This window comes from Henckelia pumila, chromosome 1 (assembly GCF_033568475.1).
Source record: "Henckelia pumila isolate YLH828 chromosome 1, ASM3356847v2, whole genome shotgun sequence".
NCBI lineage: Eukaryota > Viridiplantae > Streptophyta > Magnoliopsida > Lamiales > Gesneriaceae > Henckelia > Henckelia pumila.
In genome coordinates, this window is record NC_133120.1 from 76,728,088 (window position 1) to 76,751,355 (window position 23,268).

At 32.9% G+C, this 23,268-nt stretch overlaps 1 protein-coding gene across 2 annotated transcripts; it reads left to right on the plus strand.

Moving 5' to 3' along the window:
* Window positions 1-2,390: 2,390 nt before the first annotated feature.
* On the plus strand, window positions 2,391-7,319 carry LOC140874076 (probable xyloglucan glycosyltransferase 12). 2 transcript variants are annotated; one of them, XM_073277361.1, is made up of 7 exons: window positions 2,391-2,453; window positions 2,991-3,018; window positions 3,512-4,695; window positions 4,842-5,150; window positions 5,491-5,781; window positions 5,988-6,101; window positions 6,203-7,319. In XM_073277361.1, exons 3-7 carry the CDS (start codon window positions 3,940-3,942, stop codon window positions 6,824-6,826), a joined length of 2,094 nt encoding a protein of 697 aa, XP_073133462.1. In that variant the 5' UTR covers window positions 2,391-2,453; window positions 2,991-3,018; window positions 3,512-3,939; the 3' UTR covers window positions 6,827-7,319. The 2 variants fall into 2 exon arrangements, with proteins under 2 accessions (XP_073133462.1, XP_073133455.1); XM_073277354.1 differs by lacking the exons at window positions 2,391-2,453; window positions 2,991-3,018 and having other exon boundaries at window positions 3,033-4,695.
* The last annotated feature ends 15,949 nt before the right edge of the window (window positions 7,320-23,268 follow it).

Sequence of the window (23,268 nt, forward strand, 5' to 3'; positions counted from 1 at the left end):
CTAACTATAATTTTGATAAAATAACAAAACACCCAATCCTACAATTCTCGTTGGAAGTTGAAACGAAAAATATAACGTGTTTGCTATGTTTTCCACAAAAATATATTTTTTTTTTCTATTTTCGTTTTCATATCACGTCAAAATGTGTAAATCATTTATATTTTTAATATCTAAAATGTGGTATAAAAAATAACAAAATAATAAATAGTAAAAGAGACATCACATTTTAGTGGGATCATCCTTGAGCATAAACTGTCGGTGGTTCAAAGAGGCAGCGAGGCTGTTTTCGACATTTCCACTGCCTTTCAAAACCATTCATTGAAGGCAGACGGCACCATCTGTATTCGGGTTTTTTTTTTTTTTTTTTTTAATTTAGACGGCCTAATTTTATTTTTTAAACAATGATTTCTAAATTAAAATTTGACGCGACAAATAAAAGGATAAATTTTCATATTAATCATTGAAATGAAAATTTTTGTTAAGAAAAAGTCAACTATTTGGAAGGTCAGGTTAACACATTTTATATCTCACACATACATGAATAATATATATTCAATATTTTAATCGCAGAAGATTTTGTTACATATAAATGTCGAATGATCGAACATAAGAATTCGTCTTGAACTTGAGACTTATCATAATTATAATCTCGGACGATGGAATTATAATTTTACATCTCATAAATATTACCATTGATGACCTGAAACTTGTTTAAAAATATAAAGAACCAACTTTTTCTCGTTTAATAAAGAGAGTCAAAATTAGTGAATTCATTTAAACCCAATTTAGCACAATAAGTTCACACCAATGATAATATTAATTTATATGTTTGAGGTGGCAAGTTTTGGTTGTCACATTACATTTGGCTTAGCGCAAATCATGGCAATATTTAGTCAAAGTAAACACATGATTAGCCGTTTTGGAAACACCCTAAATTCTAAATTTCTCTGCAATTAACGCCTCGGCCTTTTACTAAATGGGGGACTTGGTCTTTGAATTGACTTTTCTCTTCAATTTAATTTAACGTACACTTTTTTGAACTTATTTTTCATACAATGTATACTTTCAGAAGTAGTTTTTTTTTTTATGTATCTACATTTGTGAGACCATTCGATCTGATTTTATTTGCAGTTTAAAGTAATATTTTTGAAATAAAATCATAAAGATGAAACAACAAACTTTTTTTTCTATGATAATTATCAACGAATTTTAGGAATTCTTAAAATAAAAATTAATGTAAAATTGTGAAAAAGTGTGATTAAATGCACACTTTTTTGAACTTATTTTTCATGTAATGTATACTTTTAGAAGTGGGTTTCTTGTGACGAATCTATATCTGTGTGACGATTCGATGATCGTATTTACAGCTTAAAGTAATATTTTTGAATTAAAAAATATATTTTCATAACTTGGGTCTAGTCAGATATCTGTCTCAGAAAATTAATCACTGAGACGGTGTCTACCGAATCTTTTTTGAATTTTTTGGTCTGCATGATGGTATAACATATAAAAATCATGATATTAATGTACAAGAAATTACAAATCATGAAGACGAAGCAAACTTTTTTTTTTCTATAATAATTATCAACGAATTTTAGGAATTCTTAAAATAAAAACTAATGTAAAATTGTGAAAAAGTGTGATGGAAATATAACGTCTTTTTTTAATAAATACATATACCCCTTAAATAAAAATGTCGAATGTATATCAAATTTTATTTTAAATACTCAAAAATATTTTTTTTGTAAATAATTATAAGGATTTTTAACATTTTTTTAATAAAATATAATTATGTTGGAATAAATTTTTCATCAAATATAATAATTCGATTTGTTTCATCGTGTTTTGCTTTTCATAAAAAATATATATTATTAAAAATATATATTTTATAAGCTAAACATATGAAAATTTACAACTAAACAAATTATATATTAGGAAAAACTAAAAAAGTTATAAATGAAGAAATATTTCGAACCATTCAAGAATTAAATTTAGTAAAATAACTCACTATTTTAAAATTTTACCCATATATACATATAAACTCATGTCAAACGTTCAACAGTTAATTTTGTGAAACATCTGAACCCAAAAATTATTATTTTTTAATTCTATTTATGAATTGAATCGATATATATATATATATATATATTCTTTTTCGACTGATTTTTTTTTTTTTTTGTACGAATGAACGGACTATACTTTGTATTATGCTGCTTTTCTTCTACCTGGAAAATCTAAGGTAATCCCCAATTAATTAATTTTTTTTTGGATATTATTATTATTAAGTTTATCCAATGAGCTAGATAAAACAAAAAACATTTATTCAATTTCCCTCTTGTGCATGCAGATTAAGCAGCTAGGTTTGCATGATCATCATCATCATCACCCATGCATCAATTCAAAACTCTGAAGGAAAATGGGAACTCATCATTTTCTTGAGGGGTCAAATTAAGGTTAGTGAATTAATGCCACCATTTATTTTGCAATTTACGCTCATTCAATTTTCACTAAATTCAATATATTGATGAATGAATCCATGCTGCCATTCATACGCGCAAAGCGTTAATTCGCAATGGTGAAGCAAATTCAAGTTTCCATCTTCCCCTATTAATTATTATTGATTGCGTCTCGAAATTTTGCGTTCCCTTTGCCTTTTTTTTTTTTACGATTACGGAATAATATTAATTATTAAATTGGCTTTGCGATTATTAATGTTATTATTTTCAAATTTGAGGGATGTATATCTGCCGTATTCAATTCAAAATGCAGCTGTAACTGGGAGGATTATTGTACTACAAAAAGCCAATTCCCCACTTCTTCTTGTCGGAATTTTTATAAATTTTATTTTTCTGTTTTTTTTCCCCTAAAACATAAGGTATTTTCAGTATTTCAAACGATTTATTCTTATGTTGTCGTTTCCAAACGTGAGGGAATTATTCAAATAATTTGATTAATGGCTGTTTTCTTTCGTATTTTCTTGTTATTCGCAGGTGAAATTTTGATATAAAGATTTTCTTGGTAAATCGATTATCTTCTCTTGATTTTTTTTGTGGAAAACGAAAGCTGGGCTGGTGGTGTTGGTGGTGATTTTGACACATAACGTGCTTCTGTCCTGTTTTCTGTGTTCATAATTAGTTTTTTTTTTTTTTTGACAAAAAAAAATATATTCAAAAACTTTGAATCTAAATCGAATACGTGTTGAGCTATTACCCTTTTCTTCCAAAAAAGAAACAAAGAATTTGAATTCTATTTTCAAAACTTTTTCACCGCAGTGAAACGTGAAATATATGTAAATTGGTATGCTTCAGCCATTACTGTATAGTGTTGCAATTGAACTACACTCCGCCCCCACATCCTGTCCTTTTCAGTTCTTTAATCTTGCAAGCTGTAAATGAAACATTAGGACTTTTTGTAATGTTCTTATTCTCTCCGTTTTATGGTTTTCACCTCAAAAAATAGGGAAATAGTTTAATATATTGTAGTAATTTTGGCATCCGCTGTGGAATTTCAGTTCCCTTATAATCTCCACAAGAGTTTCTGCTTGAATTTGAGACGCATGAGCTTCTTCTTCTGCTTCTTCCACCATGCGAGTCCATCGATCTTTCTCTTCCCTTCTGTGCTCTGAATCTAGGTGTCATTTGAAATGAAGTTTTTGTAGCATTTTTGTGGCCTTTTTCCCTTTGTATTCTGGTATTGCTTGGTTAAATGCCCAAGAAAGAAGGGGTACCAATTCTTGATTCATTCATAGCTTCAACCTTTTGGTGTTTCACCGGCATTCGATGCCATTTCAAGAAAACCATTCAAAATTTAACTTTGGGGGGCATTTCTTGAAATTTCCCATCTGGGATTAAAGCCATCACGTAAATAAGTGTAAAAGGTTCTGATTATACATATACTTTGTCACATTTCAAGAAAATCAAAGCATACTATTGTGGTGTTATGGCACCATCTTTGTATTGGTGGGAAAAGGAAACTCACAAGGGCACCCCTGTGGTGGTAAAAATGGAGCATCCAAGCAATTGGTCAATGGTGGAGCTTGAATCCCCCTCGGAAGAAGATTTCATGTACCCCAACGGCCCTGTTTCGAAGGGCGGCCGCAACAAGAACGCCAAGCAGCTCACTTGGGTTCTTCTTCTAAAGGCCCACAAAGCCGCCGGCTGTCTAGCATCGATTGCCGCCGCATTCTTCTCCCTCGTCTCCATTGTCCGCCGACGCGTCTCCGCGGGAAGGACTGACTCCACCGACACCTCGGAGGCGGAGAATCCCGCTGTCAAATCCAGATTCTACACTTTCATCAAAGTATTCCTTGGGCTATCTTTAATCATGCTTGGTTTTGAAATGTCTGCATATTTCAAAGGGTGGCATTTCGGGGCTCCAGATCTTCAATTGCAGTATCTGTACACTTTAGCTGATCCTCTAACAGTAAAGGGTGTGTTTGATTCATTGTACTCGAGTTGGGTTTTGATCAGGGTTGAGTATCTTGCTCCACCGCTCCAGTTCTTGATCAATATCTGTATATTGCTCTTCCTTATCCAAAGCGTGGATAGGCTAATACTTTGTTTGGGTTGTTTCTGGATCAAATTAAAGGATCTTAAACCAATTGCCAAACAAGACCTTGTAGATCTTGAGGCTGGAGATGGAGGTGGCTACTTCCCCATGGTCTTAGTTCAGATCCCAATGTGCAATGAAAAAGAGGTACCACTCTCAAATACATATCTTGTTTTTCAATAATTTGAATCTTAACTTGCGAATAATGGTCGAAAAAGAACAATGTACTGTTCTATTCCGGTTTCCTTGTTGGTTTTAAAGAGTAAATCTTGTTAGTTTTTTACTTGTGACAGGTATACCAACAATCTATTGCCGCTGTGTGTAGTTTGGACTGGCCTAAAGGGAGATTATTGATTCAAATTTTGGATGATTCGGATGATCCAACGACCCAGATGTTGATTAAGGACGAGGTTCATAAATGGCAGCAGAATGGTGCCAATATTATATACAGACATAGGGTTATTAGGGATGGATACAAAGCTGGCAATCTGAAGTCTGCCATGGGTTGTAGCTATGTTAAAGATTACGAATTTGTTGCCATTTTCGACGCCGATTTTCAGCCTACTCCAGATTTTCTTCAAAGAACTGTGCCTCATTTTAAGGTATTCATTTATCTCTAAGTTTGAGTCATCACTTAGGAACAACCTGTTCTAATTCGTAACTTCATTACTATGGCTGTTATTTTGATTATTGTTGATGCATCACGGCGAGTGGCGAAGCAAGAGGGATGGCAGTGGTGGTGTCTTCTGAAATACAACACCCCAAAATAATTTTGATCCTAAAATTTTCATGTTTTGTTCTGACCCTATCAACCAACTTTTTGGTTCGTTCCCCAACTGATCATGGGAGGGCTCATGCATAATCTTAGCATTTATATTTGTAAAGTTTTAATTTTTCTTATTTATAAGGAAATAAAAGACGTGCCTTGGTTTCGAATTGTAGGATAACGAGGAACTGGGATTGGTTCAAGCGAGATGGTCATTCGTGAACAAGGATGAAAATCTACTGACAAGATTGCAGCTCGTTAATTTGGCTTTTCATTTTGAAGTGGAGCAGCAAGTCAATGGACTCTTTCTAAACTTTTTTGGGTTCAACGGGACGGCGGGTGTGTGGAGGATTAAGGCCTTGGAAGAATCAGGCGGATGGTTGGAAAGGACCACAGTTGAGGACATGGATATTGCCGTCCGAGCCCATCTTCATGGTTGGAAATTCATTTTCCTTAATGATGTTGAGGTAATTAAGATAATGGCATTCGTATATTGTGTTTCGATGGAAACGATATGCTATAGATTTTGGCATAGTTTGCTTTTGAGTTTTGAAATTGGTGTGTTAATGTGCAATGGAATGTGTTGTTTTTGCCATTTTGAAATACATGTAGATAAACTAGATTTTATGGTATTACTCTATATGAGTTGCTAATGACAATTTGAATTTTTCAGTGCCAGTGTGAGTTACCAGAATCTTATGAAGCTTACAGGAAGCAACAACATAGGTGGCACTCGGGGCCGATGCAGTTGTTCCGTCTTTGTTTGCCGGCCATTATTCAATCAAAGGTTCGTACTAAAACTATGTGCCGTGTCGAACAGTTAAATTGTTTTTAAAATCATATCGCTGCTAATCTTGTTTGCTTTCTAAATTTGGTCTCTGTTTGCAGATCAGCATTTGGAAAAAAGCGAACATCATATTTCTCTTCTTCCTGCTACGAAAACTTATACTCCCATTTTACTCGTTTACTCTATTTTGCATCATTCTTCCGATGACCATGTTCATCCCAGAGGCAACACTTCCATCCTGGGTTGTTTGTTACATTCCAGCAGCCATGTCGTTTCTCAATATTCTACCCGCACCAAAGTCGTTCCCCTTCATTGTACCTTACTTACTATTCGAGAACACAATGTCAGTAACCAAGTTCAACGCCATGATCTCCGGTCTTTTCCAACTTGGAAGCGCATATGAGTGGGTTGTCACCAAGAAATCCGGCCGTTCATCAGAGGGTGATCTCATATCCATGGTCGAAAAGGAACAGAAGCCACAGAGAGGCGGCTCAGAGCCAAATTTAGAAGAAATGCGCGCGGAAAAACGGCAAGAAAAGAAGAAGGATTCTCGTAAAAAGAAGCATAACAGAATATATACCAAGGAGTTGGCTCTAGCTTTCCTTCTATTGACAGCTTCTGCAAGAAGTCTATTATCTGCTCAAGGTATCCATTTTTACTTCTTGCTCTTTCAAGGCGTATCATTCTTGCTCGTTGGGCTAGATTTGATCGGCGAACAAGTGTAGAGTTATACAAAGAGTTATCTGGCTTCATATTCATACCACGCATGTAAATCACATGGATACTGAAGTCCATACTTGTGTGAAAGGGGGGAACAAGGACCTCTAAGGATTAAGAGATACTGTCCCATCTCTTTTTCGTAAATAAAAGGTTTGGGGGGATGATCGATTACCTACGGAGCACATCATCTGTGAGTCGAAAATGCCACTGCTAATGGCATTGCCTTGGGTACAGTACAATGTGTCTCGGAGTCGGGATCAAAGGAACCAGTAGGGAATGGTGATGTTCATCGTCATAGAATATTTCCTTTTCTTGTTTCGTAATGTCCGGTTAACTTTATATTCTATTAGAATTTTTTGGATTCTTTAGATTTTTTTTTTTGGTGATATAATATTCTTTTGTAAGAAGAATTTGTTGAAAAATCACGACACTGAGTTATTTCATTGCTGAAGGGGAAAATAAAAGGATGTTCATCACTTATTGAATTGAGCCTTTGTAAATGACATATTTATTATGTTTCGTGGAAATATAAAATATGCATTTCTCAATTTTATGATCATATTTGAACTGCATGTCATGTGTTTTGATGTTTTCATCTGTCCAGTCAAAATAAAATAACGTATGCGTATATAATGATTGATGCCCCCATGTGATCATTGCATGATGTTAGTACACATTATGTCTTGCTCTATACCTTGAATGGGAGGACACATCATCCAGATATACATACATGATACATACATACTCGTAAAATTCGCTTCCCCGAAGTAAAAATAAATTAAAAAAGTAAAAAAAATACAAGTTTTACATGATGTGTGTCAATGTCCGATCGAATCAATTTGCTCAAGAATAGATCCCAAACCCTTGTCTTGATTCCCGACACTGGCGCGAGTGTAAGATAAATATTTATGAGATCGCGCGCGACACATATTTAGATATTTTATGATCCGAATTTATGAACCGAGAGGGTCTTGCCACACACACAAAAAAAAAAAAAGTATTTTTGAAGTATTAATGCAATGTTTATCTTAAGGCAACGACTATTTCGGCCATGTTGGAGGGGACATCATATCAATATAGCATTGATGAATTGGACAGTGTTCAAATTAAATATTTTAGGGTGTAATAATAATTTAGGAGTTATACTCCAACGGTTGCTGAAATACAACGTGCCCACATGTTACCCATAATAGACAGCCTAACTAAATGGGGCCAAATGTCATAATTTATATATATTTTTTTCTTTTTTAAAATTAATAATACAATTTTTTTATTGGATAGATAGAGAATAAACGGTAACATAAATTAAAAAAAATAAAATAAAATAAAACACATAACGTTAGCTCAAAGTAATGCAAGCCATCTCTCTCTCTCTCTTTGATACATTGTATTTTCCCAACATGTTTTTTTCTTCATAAATATTTCAAAAATAAAATCATAATTATGATTTTACGAGCATGTTTGTGAGAGTCAAAGACCCTAATCAATTTTAATTAGCATCATGATTAGGTAATTATAATTATATAAACAAGCCAAAAATGAGGTAAAGTCGAAAAATTTTAACTCGTTTTTGTTAACTACATAAATAATCTTAATCTCATTCTAATTAATTCTAATAAGGCAACGGGCCCTCATAGTTCTGGTACAAACATGACATGGTTGTACTAAATATTTTAGGAGAATTTTTCTATAAATGTTTTTAGTCATCATAAAAAAGTGTGGCACAAACTTTATTGAAATCAGAATGGGACGAAATATAAAATATTTATTAGATGAACTAATCAGCCCTGATAATCAAACATTTAGAATAATTACCACGTTTACATAAGAAAATGGAGCCATATGATTCTATCTTTTTTTATATATAAAACTAATTATTCATTTTTATTTTTTGTGGGTTAATATATAAATAGTGAATGCTACAATGTATATTTAACGTTGGCACAAATAATGCCAGCCTTCTGTGTCTTTTGCATCTTGTTTTATTTTCCCCACTTGCTTTTGTCGCAACGTAATATTTCAAAAATAACAATATAATTATTCGAGTTCTAGAAGTTCGAGTTACACTCAAGCCGGGTTAAATTCACTCGAGTCGAGATTTAAAGAAGTTGCTAACGAACTATTAATTCACTTGGTTCCACGAATTATAAATAAAATTTCATGGTCATGTGCAGCTAAATAATACTTGATTCAAATAAGAAAATAAAATATTAGTCACGGTAGTATGAATTTGAACGTGGATTCTAGTTCGAGCTCACATGAGTCCTGTCATATGTTTTGTTTTACATACACTTCTTGTGTCAATCATCCACTAACTTATCCAACTGCGAATAATTTCAACCCATAATTTTAGTCATTCTCTAAATGTTCAAACGAATATATCACTTGAAAACAAACATGTGACACTCATATGGAGACGAAGCTTATTGGTGGACTGGCCTCATGTATTCTACATGTGTTCACATTGTTATTGGGCTTTACTCATAAAATCCACACTGACTGCTTCCAAAAAAATAATAATCCACACTGACTCATATTATTAAAAAGTTATATATATTTTATTGTTGGGCTTTAGTAGCAGTTCGTTTATGGGCTACATGAGTATTGGCTTAATTAAACTTTATTTGGATTCATCAATATATAAAGTAATACAAAATTTGAATTGCATTGAAAGCTACGTGATATTGTGAATAGAAACTCATAATATAAACATACATTATATCTACAATTATATATTTTGTAAGAGCTAAAACTAAGACTATCTAAATTAGTTTTTTTTAAAAAAATAAAAATTTAGAACTATGCAAATGTTCTAACACAACTATATTATTTAGTAAAAATAATGTATTCATTTATGTATAAATTGATTGGTATTTAGGTATGAAATAGACTAATATTCACATCAATATAATGGTATTCTGATCAAGTCTTAAAATTTAAAATTTTTACAACGTTTTTTTTCCCGATAATATCTAAATATTAATAATTAACTGGAATGCCATTAAATATAGTTGTGTTATAGTAACTATATAATTTACTATATATAATGTTGTGTTAGATATTATAATTGAAGTGTAGCATACCGTAGAGTTAGAGTTGTGCATGTTAATATAATATTTTTAGTACATAAATATAATTAAATTTATTTTATTATATATTATTATTAGCTACGATTGTATTAAGTACTCTACCAATACACGTTCACTTATCACTGGGTAAGGACACCTCAATACTTGAGGTGTTCACCTAGGTTTCTAATATAAATAGTTAAAAATGATTGTAGGAATGTTAAACTTGAAATGAGTAAAAAAAAAAAATGAAGATTTATTGATATGAAAAAACAACAATACAACTAAAAATTTCGTACATCACATGTAAGAAGAGAAGGCATATATATATATATATATATATATATATATATATATATATATATATATATATATATATATATATATATATATATATATATTACAACATAGTATTTCTTATATTATATTACAAGATAATTATTTTATTAATCATTTATTGTATATATTGTTCTCACATATATCTTCTAGCTCTGTTTGAATATCAGCATATTTTGACAGGAAAGAAAACTTTGGTTCTATCTGCAATATTCTTCGGAAGATAACGGTCCATACTGGATTGGAATGAAATCTTTTAAACATTTCGTCGACTTCTTTCTAAAATAGATAATTATAATAACATTGTCCACAATCGAGACAAGTGCAATAAGAATTAATTTTTTCCATTTGATTTGCTTTGTAAACTAAATTGTCTAAATTGAAATTGTATCTGGTATATGTGTGCTTATATATTATTGAAGATGGGCTGAGTCATTGAGAGTTTGTGACAAGTGTCGACTGATTATGTATGTTCCAATATTAATAGATTAGTCATCATCAATATGACAGGTGTTAGTTTGTTATTTAATTTAATATTTTAAAATAGAATTTGTGTATATCACATTGTTTGTATTTACACATCGTAAAAAATATCTTGAATAAAACAAAATAGCCAAACATAATTATTTGTAGTTGATAATATATTGACTATTTCGAAAATTAAATAACATACCTTAGTGAACAAGTTTTTTTTTTAACGGTAAAAATAAGGTTTGAAGAAATTTAACTGACTTTATATTGTCCTTATTTCTTCGTAATTGATTAGGTTTGGATGCAAGCTTTGTAAGCCTCATATTTAGCAAGTTAATTTGACAACAGAACAAGAGATTTGTTAGAAGTTGGATCAAGTATATTTCAAGGTTGGAGTTAACATAGAGGGTTTTAGTTGCTCAAGTAATGCAAAATTTGTTTCTTTCGTAAGACATAATCTCAAAATAAATAGCCTTTGGCTTACTCTCATTTTCTCTTAGTGGCTGCCTTAATGACTAATCTTCTGCCCTTTAAATAAAAACAAAGGCAAAAGGGGCAAAATTTTGGTTAAGCAAAAAAGGAAGAAAGTCATAAACAGTCACATGTCTATTATTCCTTTAGAAGCATAAACCTTCTAATAAGACTTTTACCTATTTATCATTTGCACAGAAGTGGAGAACAGAAAATGATTGCATTTAAGATTCCCTAAATGATAACTATTTTTGGATATCAAAATCGTATTGAGGGGACGGCGAGCACTTGAAAGGAACGAGATGTAACATTGATCACTTCAAAAGGATAAGATGTATAATTTATATGCAAAGGTACATAGCAAGTTGAGTTTATGAAAAGGATTAACTTATTAGGAATATAGAAAGGATTGCATACAACTTTGTTGCACTTGGTTGTTTCTCCTTAGGATGTAAGTATGTAACTCCAATCATCTGGTCTTCATCATTTAATTCTACCTGACAGTTGACCAATTCTAAGTCAACGGTGACGACATTAAATAACCCTCGAAAACCCAAAAACCAAGAACAAGAAGAAGAAATGGAGCACATTGTAACCAAAAGTATAACAAGTGGAGTGGTAATATCAATACTCAATCATAAGCAGGGTATGAATAAAACTAAATCGTACCTTCAATTAAAGAAAACATATAAGCACTAAGTTCTGAAAAAAAAAAAAAAAAGAGAAAAAAAGAAGCAAGAACGACTTATTGGAACGCATGAAAAAAGTGGAAGAAACTATTTCACATTTTATGACAATAATACGAGTTGTATAAACCCTTGATAAAATAGTATATTAAAGAAAATTTCTCATCAAATTTTGCGATAATGCCCCGACGTGCAAAAGAAAGCATGGTAAATTGAAAAAAAACATGAAGTATGCGAGATTTAAAATCGACAATAAAACAATAAAGAATCCTTTATGTTTGGTCAACTGCATCAGCTCTGATGTACTGTAAAGAATATTGTTTTTGAAAGGTAAATTCTAATATGTGGTGAGTTGAGATGACAGTTTAGTATTGAACGCTTACACATAGGTAAGAATGAGCAGATAATATTAACAAGATTATCAGGAGTCAGAGGCGTACCTTATATAGGGGCTTTATCGGGCTTAAGCCCAGCAAGCCCCCAAGCAAAAAAAAAAATTTAACATAGGTATGTTATATATATGATCCAATTATTAATTAATCACATTAAAAAATAAAAATCAAATAAGCGTGAATAAAATTAAAAAAAAATTGAAACCCAAACCAGTGTGCTCTTCTTTTAATTGGCATAATCCAACTTTTCTGATTTCTTCGCAAATCACCAAACCAAATCAGTAATCACCACACCAATCAACTAAACTCTCAAGTAAAAAATTACTTACGATTTGTTTAGTCATTTTTTCATCTTCTATTTGCTTTCTTATATTTTATTTTGTTTAATATTATTCTATCAAATTTAGGATTTCTTAAATCTTCCTATGTCAAGGCCCGTGAATGATGACTAATAAATTTATTCAAATCTAGGTTATTGTGAAGCCCGGGGCTGAAGAGGGCGGGGAGTGATCGCCGGTGTCAAGAGGTTGCACAGACAATGAGCGGCTCCTGGCAGGCTCCTAGGCGGAGGAAAACATGAATGAACCGATCCCATGCCGGAATGAGAGGGATTCTGAGACTGGGTAGGTATGAAACTGCACAGTTGAGGAGAGCTTAAAAGATTTGATATGTACTACTCATATCAAGAAGGTGCATCTTCTTTTCGGGAACTCATCACATAAAAACTTTAAAGTTAAGCGTGTTTGACTTGGGGCAATTCTAGGATGGGTGACACCCTGGAAGTTTCTCAGGGTACGTATGAGTGAGGACATAAGCACGCTGGAAAGACCCTTCTTGATACAGTGAGGACAGTCGTCGAATCTGGGATGTTACAGTTATAATTCGTAATTAGTTTGTTAATTTATGCCTTAATTTTTGGAAAATTTTGGTAGCCTATTATTTGCTTGAATTTGACTTTTGCTGTTTTCGAATTAAATTTCTCTTTTTGTCATTGTGACCTAGATTGTTTATTGAGTTTGATATGTTTTATCATATTTAATTTAATAAGATTTTTAGTGTTAAGTTGTTCTCATTTTTTAATATTAGGTAGTAAGTCATTGTTTGATTTCAATTTCCATAGAGAGATATTATTTTGCTAACTGATATTTTTTATGTTTGTAGTGATAGAAAAATTGAAAGAGACGCCAAAATAGAATATTACTTTTTATGCTTGTTTTGCTTATATTATTTTGAATGGAAGGTTTTAGATTTTTCAAATTTTTAGTTTTTTAATAATTTATATGTGAAGCCCCCAAAAGAAAAAATTTCTGGATACGCCCCTGCCAGGAGTTATCTTCAATAAACAGCACCAATTTGTAATGTCAGTCTCTTAATATATTTAATTATAATCTTCTATATGATGAACAAAATTATCTTTTGAATAAAGCAATCTCTCAAATTCCAGTTTCCAAAATGAATTAATCTCATCGCAAATCATTGTAGCTCAGCCAATTAGAAGAGAATCCCTGTAATTCAGTTCTCACAAATTCACAATTATGGCAAGGAAAATAATGAAAAAAATCGAAAAAAACACAAAGCCTCCATTGTTGCACTTATCTATATATTTTGACTGTGAGTGATTTAGCAAACAAGCAGTGTAGTTTTAAAAAAATTATACTCTAGAACAATAACCACATTATATTCTTCAAGTCTTGTAAAATCGTGTAATTAACAACAATTATATATAAAGAGTAATAGTTGGTAATGTGAATAGAGGTTAACAAAATTCAAGTCATGCATGTAAGAGAATATTTCAAAGAGAACAAGGATTGCTCATGAAGCTTTGAAATGACATTGTTTAAAGGTTGAGTTACAATAATTTTAGATCTTCAGCTTATAGTATTGGAGGATCTAAAAGAATAGTACTGTTTGGTACTGTTCCGACGGATAACACTATCTTGTTAAATTTCAATGGGTAAAGGCATTTACAATAAAGATAATATACTGCAGTAAATATTAATTTTTTTGGCATGTGAAAACAGAAAGATAGTACATTACTATAAAAAGTGTTTCCTGAAAGTCTCATCTCCAAAATAACAGGTATTTTGTAGACATTTACAGACAATCAAGGTCCTCATTTTCTAAGAATTCTTCCCATAATGTAAGCAGCATAGGTCGGCACTTGCATACGTAATAAACATGAAATTTTTCATACAATATAACTTGGGAGGAAATTTTAATTATATATATCAATTCAGAGTATTTGTCTTCAGATAGAGTGGTTTACTCTTGATTAACAACAACAAAGTCTTGTAAATTTATTTTGGTTCTTTGGACAAAGCGTGGTGAGAACACATGTATTACACCACAAAGTAAATCTAAATATAAAAAATTTAAATAATTGAAATTAGCAAGATAAGTCATAATATAATTATAAAGATATAGAAAAAGAAAATGTGGAGAAAAACTTAGCTGATCTGTTTGTTTGTGACATTTGCGAATTCGGGACATTGTGTAAACGGTGTAAGCTGGTAAATGTTATTTATTAAAAACTGATCTTATTGTCTTGCAAGTTTGATGTAAGAACTTCGACCGAGGATCATTTGATGCTGTGAAATAGCTAGAATTGGTGTGTTCCCGGTTATTTGCCTATTTTTGCAGTCCCCAAAAAGTATGTTTTGTACAATTCAAGCAGTTGGTCTAATTGATCAACATCTTGTTCATAAATAATACTCTGCATGCTCTCATTCTATCTTAACAGAAAGCATACGTAAGATCAACTGGTGCAATAACAAATATATTTCATTAAATAGATATTACTTCTTTATCAACAAAGACAAGTTTCTGATGTCTTCCCCTTCTTGTGTGTCGAATAGGAGTTTTTTCTGACACTAATACTTTATTAACAACCAGCTTTAAATATTTGGATTTAGATTTCAAAGTGTTGTGCATGTATCTTCCATTGATATTATTAGGGAAAAAAAGAAAGAAATGGTTTGTTACTTTCGAGAAATTTATGAACAAACTCTTAGGAAAAAATAATTATATACAAATAATGATTAAAATTTGTCTGAAAATAAGAATTGAAACAAAGTGTTCTTTTTTTTTTTTTGAAACCAAACAGAACTCAAATTACTAAAAATGATCAGAGTTATTACAAATAAGATTCAAATAAGAGAAAATAAAACTTGGAGTCTCGCTCCAGTTCATGGGACTAGCATAAAAACGAGAGGCTTTTGCAAGTGAATGAGCACACTCGTTTGCTTGTCGCCGAGCAAATCCTATTAAAAAGTCATGCTCACTTCTAATTATGTCTTTGCATTTGTGCACAATAGAGCTATATTCGGAGATACCAACATATTCTGAATTTATTGAGTCGACGACTCCCTTCGCATCAAGTTCAAAGTATATCTTCTTCAATCCAAGACTTTTAACCCAAGAGAGAGCCTCAAAAAGTCCCATTACCTCTCCTTCCCTTGCATCAACCACACCCTGCACAGTACAAGTTCTACAGCTGAGAAACCTTCCTTGCTCATCCCTCAAAATACATCCAATTCCAAACTTATGTTCATCTACAAACATCGCATCATCCACATTACATTTGAGAAAAGATTCTGCTGGTTTATTCCATAAGGTACATGATTGCTTTATATTTTCATGGGATTGAAAATCATTGATAATATTTCTTGCTCTCATCCAATCACATAAGTATTCATGTGTAGTGATAGTTGTTTGTACCGAGTTTGGGTCTTTGTTGTTCCACACTTTCTCATTTTTTTGCCTCCAAATACTCCATAAGTGCATGCAGAATTTCGTCCTCTCATATTCCCCTATTTCTGCCAGTAGTGCGAATAGCACTTCCTGGAATGATTCAGCTTCCTGCGCACGAGCTTCAATTTTTTCCTGCATTCTGGCTTGCCTCCAGCAGTCTTGCGCAAAAGGGCATGATACAAAGAGATGCCATCTATTTTCTATTCCGGAGTTATATAAGGAGCGTGCCGCTGACACTAGAATACCTCTTCTCTGTAGCTTATCCCTTAGGGGATGACAGTTGTTTGCCAGTCTCCATAAGAAGATCTTGACTTTTGGAGGAATTTTTAATGCCCATAGTCTTTTCCAATCTCTCTGCCCTTGTATGTCCTCGCTTTGCTCCATTGAGCATGCAACCCGATACCCTGTTTTGAATGTATAATAACCGTTATCTGAATGGTACCAAATGATGTAATCTTCTTGATTCGAGAAACCAAGTGGTATACTTAAAATCTGCTCTATATCTCTGGAAGTGAACAACTCATGTACCAATTCAGTGTCCCATTCTTTGATTCCTGGTATCATTAGTTCATTTACTCTCATCTCCGATAGCTCTTGAATAGGAAAGGTTTCCAGTTTGTTATTGATTGTATCTCTCAACCACGGATCATCCCATACCCTAATGCGTCTACCGTCTCCAATTTTCCACCGAATTCATTTTTCAAGCAAAACTCGTGAACTCCAGATACTCCTCCAAACATAACTTGGATTGTGACCAAGTTTTGCATTTAAGAAATTTCCATGCGAATAATATCTAGCTTTGAGAACTTTACAAAAAAAAGAGCATCAGGATCAGAGATCAATCCCCAGCCCTGTTTCCCGAGCGTTGCTATGTTAAAATTCGAGAAATCTAGAAAACCCAGACCACCCCTTTCTTTAGCAATACACATCTTACTCCACTCTAACCAATGCATGCTCTTCCCTCCATCCCTTTTCGGTCCCCACCAGAAGGAGTTTAACATCCGTTGTAGTTCTTCAGCAAGCAAAAACGGAAGTAAAAAGGTGATCATACAGTATGAAGCAACTACCTGAGCAGCTGATTTGATAAGCACTGCACGCCCTGCCCGAGATAATGGTCTTCCTCTCCATGCCTGAATTTTCTTCCACATCCTGTCCTTGAGGTACTGAAAAATAGCCCTTTTATTTCGACCGATCAATGATGGTAGACCAAGGTATCGTCCCGTATCAAGTGGCTCAAAGACTCCAAGAATATTTGCCAATGTATTTCTGTCATCTTCTGTTACATTTTTGCTAAAGAAAATTCCTGACTTGCCAAAGTTTACTGCTTGTCCAGAAGCTTTCTCATATATGTTCAATATTTCCTTCATGATTCGGCATTCTCCTTCCGTTGCCCCAAAGAAGAAGAAACTATCGTCTGCAAATAGAAGGTGGCTAATACAAGGAGCCTTTTTACAAATACGAGTTCCAAATATCATTCCTCTTACCTCTGCTCTTCTAATAAGAGTTGTCAGACATTTTGCACATATAATAAAAAGATATGGGGAAAGGGGATCTCCTTGACGGAGTCCTCTACGTGGAATGATGGGGCCAATTTGAGCTTCATTTACATTCACGTTGTAAGAAACAGAAGTAACACATAACATGATTAGTTTAATCCACTTATGATCAAAACCCAAAGCATGTAAGATACCTTCGAGGTAGCCCCAGTCGACACGATCGTAGCTTTGCTAATATCGATTTTCAGAGCCATATCTCCTTTTTTTCCTTTTGTCTTTTGCTTCATATGATGAATAGTTTCAAAAGCCATGCAAACATTGTCCATAATAGTTCTTCCTTCAACAAATGCTGATTGTGTTTGGGAGATTAAACGTGGCAGAATTTTTTTTAATCGATTTTCCAATACCTTTGCCAATAACCGGTAGATCACGTTGCATAGAGAAATCGGTCGAAGATCTTGCATATTTTGTGGAATCTCTTTTTTTGGGATAAGAAAAATATTTGTCTCATTCAAATTCTTTGGAAATTCTGCACTAGTAATCCATCCATTGCATGCTCGAAACACATCTTCCCCAATAACATGCCAAAATCTTCTGATAGAACGCTGGATTAAAACCATCCGGGCCAGGGTATTTATCTGGATGCATTTGGTAAATTGTTGTTTTGAACTCATCAATTTGGAAAGGTCTGAAGCAAATCATTTTCTTCTCTTGTAACACGATTTTCAATTTCAGAGAGTACAAGATCATATTCTCCTTCACTTGCCGAGAATAATTTTTGAAAATATGGATTTGTTGTCTTGCATAGATCCTCAGTCTCCTCGACCCAGTTACCATTTTCATCTTTCAACTTTTGGATTTTATTTGATCTTCGCCGGGCCGATGCCGAAGCATGGAAGAATTTTGTATTTGAGTCTCCATCACGAAGCCAAAACAGCTTAGCTCTTTGTTGCCAATGTATCTCTTGCTGCACCAAGATCCCTGTTAATTTTTCTTTGAGTTCTTTCGTCTCCAGTATTTACTCCATATCATCCTTAGTGCGCAGACTATTAATGCGATCTTTTATGCTTTCTATTTCTTTTTTGTGCTCTGTTGAAACTCTCCTTCCCCAATAAGTTAACGATTGCGAGCAAAGTGCCAATATTTTATGGAAATCTAAACCTCTAGACCCCCACCAAGAATCCATAACCACTTTCTTAAATCCCAGCTCATATAACCATTTATTTTCAAAACGGGACTTTCTTTGCTTGTGATGCACCACGGTACCTTCAGTATTCAACAAAATAGGTGAGTGGTCTGAGATAGGAGCATTCAAATTTTTTAGTTGAGCCACTGGGAATAAGTCCAACCAAGCCTGAGACACCATGGCTCTATCCAATCTTTCTTCCACCGCATTATCAGTGTCTTTGCCTCTCTCCCATGTAAAAGGATACCCTATCAAGGGAATGTCAGTCAGATTACAATCCTGCACCACTTCTCGAAAACCTCTAAACAGCCAATCTGGATGCTCCACTCTCCTTTCTTTTCATCATGGGATAAAAGATCATTGAAATCTCCAATAATGCACCATGGCAATTGAGACTTTCCACAAATATGGCGAAGTAAGTTCCACGATTCACGTCTCCTAGATCTTTCCGGATAACCATAAAAACCAGTAAATCTCCATTTACCCTTCTTGTCATCAATCACCTCCATATCTATATGATTTTTTGAGTACCCAATAATTTGGCAAAGATTTTGAATACGCCAAAGTACACAAATACCTCCACCTCTCCTTTCTCTATCTACTGTAAAAGCTCCTTCAAATTCAAACGAAATCTTATTTCCTCAATCTTGTCACTGTGCGTAAGAGTTTCAAATAAAAAAATTCACATCCGGCCTGTGAGTTCTTACTAACTCACATATAACAGGAACTGCACGCGGATGGCCTAACCCACGGCAGTTACAACTAAGGCCTATCATGGCTCTTGGCAGGCCTGGACCCCAGGACCTGCCATTAAAAAACAAATGTTTTGGGTTTCTTCTTCCGTGAGCATAGCTTGAGTATTGACCTTACCATCCAAATCCATATTTTCTGTTTGGGCTTTTTGTTCTTGGACATGTCTTCTTCTTTTCCTATCTTCAGGGAGTTCCAGCCCATTATCTTCCACTGCCTCAGTGTTTATAGGAATATTATCGTTCATCATGACTCCATTAGTTGAGATCCTTAAGTTGGAGGCAATCATATCCATTCGGGGTCCTTTTTGATTTCCACCCCGTAGCTCTGGCAAACTTTCTCCTAAAAACACGGGGTTCATTATCATTTTCTAAGATTTCTCCGCTAACTATATTTTCGACAAGTTGTTGTCTCCGGCATTGCCTTCAGAATATCCCAATCCTCCAATGGATCCAGTATGCCCATCAATTTCCTTTAGCCACTTTGATCCTGCACTATTTTGGGACCTCTTATCTGGGGCTCACAACCATTCACCCCACTCCTTCTTCACGTGTTCATCAGTATTTGTGAAAACTGACTAACAAAAACGTTCTGTGTGGCCTAAGCATCCACAAATAAAGCAGAAAGATCCAAGTCGTTCATATTTAAAGTGAACCATAAACCATTCACCTCCTTGTTTTCGAAGCTTCTTAAATCTTCTCAGAGGTTTGCGAACGTCGACATCCACCCTTATGCGCATATAAGATCTCCAAATTCCACTATTATTTTTAGTATCATACTCGAGAAAGGTCCCAATAAAATTGTCTAGTTGCTTCCCGATCGATTCTGACATATAGCCTATCAAAAGATCATAGATTTGGATCCAAAAGGTTACATAATGTAGAGGAACCTGAGTTGGCAGTTCCCCTTGTTTCAAGTGGTGCAACATAAGCAGACAATTATCAAAAGGCCATGGCTCTCCTTCATAGACCCTTTTCAAATCTATCACATGAAAAAATTGGAACATATACCTCTGGTTTCCAATTTCGTGAATAGCAACCCTTTTACCCGACCTCCAAACACTCGCCATCATGTGCTTCATTGCCGTGAAATTTACCGATCGCTCAGTGAGAAACCTTCCAACCAAACACATATCTGTTTGTCCTGAGTTAGTCTCGAGATGTTGTGGCTCAAGGATTAATTCTTCATCCTCAACAGCAGATATGGCTAAGTTTTCCATTATTGATTCCATATTTCAAGCGCTCAAATATAGTCGAAAATAAGCAAAAAAGACTCTTAACTAAGGAGAGAAAAACGAGCTCTCAACTAGAGAGTGAAAGTTGCACCTATCAGTTCTTCTTCTTCTAAAAAGGAAAAAAGCAAACGAGTCAAAAGTGTTCTTATTAAACTAAGTAAAACACAACACGATAGAAAGTTGACAGGGACTACAAGATAGAATTGAATAAATCTAAGTATCCCTACATGTAACCTTAGTTGAAGCTGTTGACTAAAGCATAGGCACACAAAAGTAATTTTTTTCTTTTTTACCTAAGCGGTTGTTAGGGATGGCAATGGGGCGCGTCGGGGACAGGTACCCGCCCCGATCCCCATTAAATCTTATCGGGGATTCCCCATACCCATCCCCGCGGGGATCAAGTCCTCATCCACATACTCATACCCGAAAATATATATATATTTATCTATATTATAAATAAATTTTATTATAACATATATATATATATATATGAATTAGTAAATTTTATTGTATAAAAATATAAAAATTATTATTCAGTTTTATAATAAAATACCTAAAATATTTTGGGTCAAAATTTTTATTATAATATTAAATTTTAAAATTAATAAAAATATTTTAAATACAAAAAATTTCTATAAATAAAAATTATTGTTTTAAAAAAAATAATGTGTATCAAAAATTTATTAAGATTATATATTATTTCTAAATTTATCAAAATAATATATATATATATATATATATTTAGAGTAATATAAATACTATATATGTGTATGTAACATGAATGAGATTCAAATAATATTTTTATATTATAAAAAACTACGATATCATAAACGGATGTATTATATATAATGTATAAATATATATATAAACGAAAAAATAATAATACATTTAATTTTAATTTTTAATAATATTTTATATTTAATAAAATTTGATAATTAAAATATTATTATTATTATTATTATTATTATTATTATTATTATTATTATTATTATTATTATTATTATTATTATCATCGGGCGGGTTCGGGGATGGGGATAGCATCCCCATACCCGCCTCAATATGTTTCGAGGATTTTTAAAAATTTCCGAACCCGAAGCCATATCAAAAAATACTCCCCCAAATCCGCCCCATTTCGGGTTTTCCCCGCGGGTATTCATCCCTAGCAGTTGTTAAAGTTTAGGAGAAAAATACTGTTGAACAACACAAACCTAAATATTTTTACTTCTAAGAGTGACAGAAAATACAAAGTACAGTACAACGTAGTGGATATGGTTGGTGGTTGAGGTTTTTAAATTTTATAGCAAAATATAGATCAGAAAAGTGTCAACCTAGTTATGTTCTAGTTCAAGGAAGTTTAAACGGTTGTTGAAAGCACGCTTTAATACAGAACAAAGTCAGCTACTTAAACACTTGCTGGTAAAAGATACACATATATACAAAGCATCTAGTAGTAATAAAATTCAAAACAAAAACTGAACATGTACGCCGGTCGAGTCGAACATTTCTTTCATTGTTCAACTTTTGTCCAACGTGGCCCATAGAATTTTAGAAAGCAAGTATTCCTAGTACAACAGGCATGCAAATCGTCAGATAAAGTGATGAAAATAATTTATAATTATAAACTGACGGATAGAAAATTAGTCAATATGTCATTATTTCACAGTCTAATTTCAGAATTGAAATGTGGATAGTAAAAGATATATGTATGTTCATCTAATCTAGCATTTAAATATGCAAAGTTTTATATTTTATTTTAATCTCATACAAAATCAGTTAATATTTCGTTATTTAACAGTCCTTTAATTTTGGGATTGAAATGTGGAAAATGGACGAGACAATTAAATGCTAACTGGATATTTCATATGCATGTGTGGTTATGTTGTATTTAAATGTGTATTGTCATATATTTTATTTATATCTCAAGCTTAAAATAAAATTTGTTAATTCCTCATTTTATTCACGCACGATATCAGTTAAGTATTTCAAAGTATCCTATTTGAATCAAACAGGTGGAACTAATGTTTTGCATCTAAAAACCTAAGAAATTTAATTGCAAAATTTTAAGAGGGATGAGAAGAAACAGAGCAATAGAAATCAAAATTAGGGATGTCAATTTTTCCCGCGGGTTCGGATACCTGCGGAAAAAATCCGAAATGGGACGAGTTTGGGGGAGTATTTTTGGGTATGGATTCGAATTCGGGGATTTTTAAAAATCCCCGAAATATATTGGGGCGGGTATGGGGATGTTATCTCCATCCCCGAACCCGTCTCGATAATAATAATAATAATAATAATAATAATAATAATAATAATAATAATAATAATAATAATAATAATAATAATATTTCAATTATCAAATTTTATTAAATCTAAAATATTTTTAAAAAATTAAAATTAAAAGTATTATTATTTCGTTTATATATATATATATGTATATATTTATATATTATATATAATACATCCGTTTATTATAGTGTAATTTTTTTACAATATAAAAATATTATTTGAATCTCATTCATGTTACTTACACATATAAAGTATTTATATTAGTCTAAATATATATATATATATATATATATATATATTATTTATTTTGATAAATTTAGA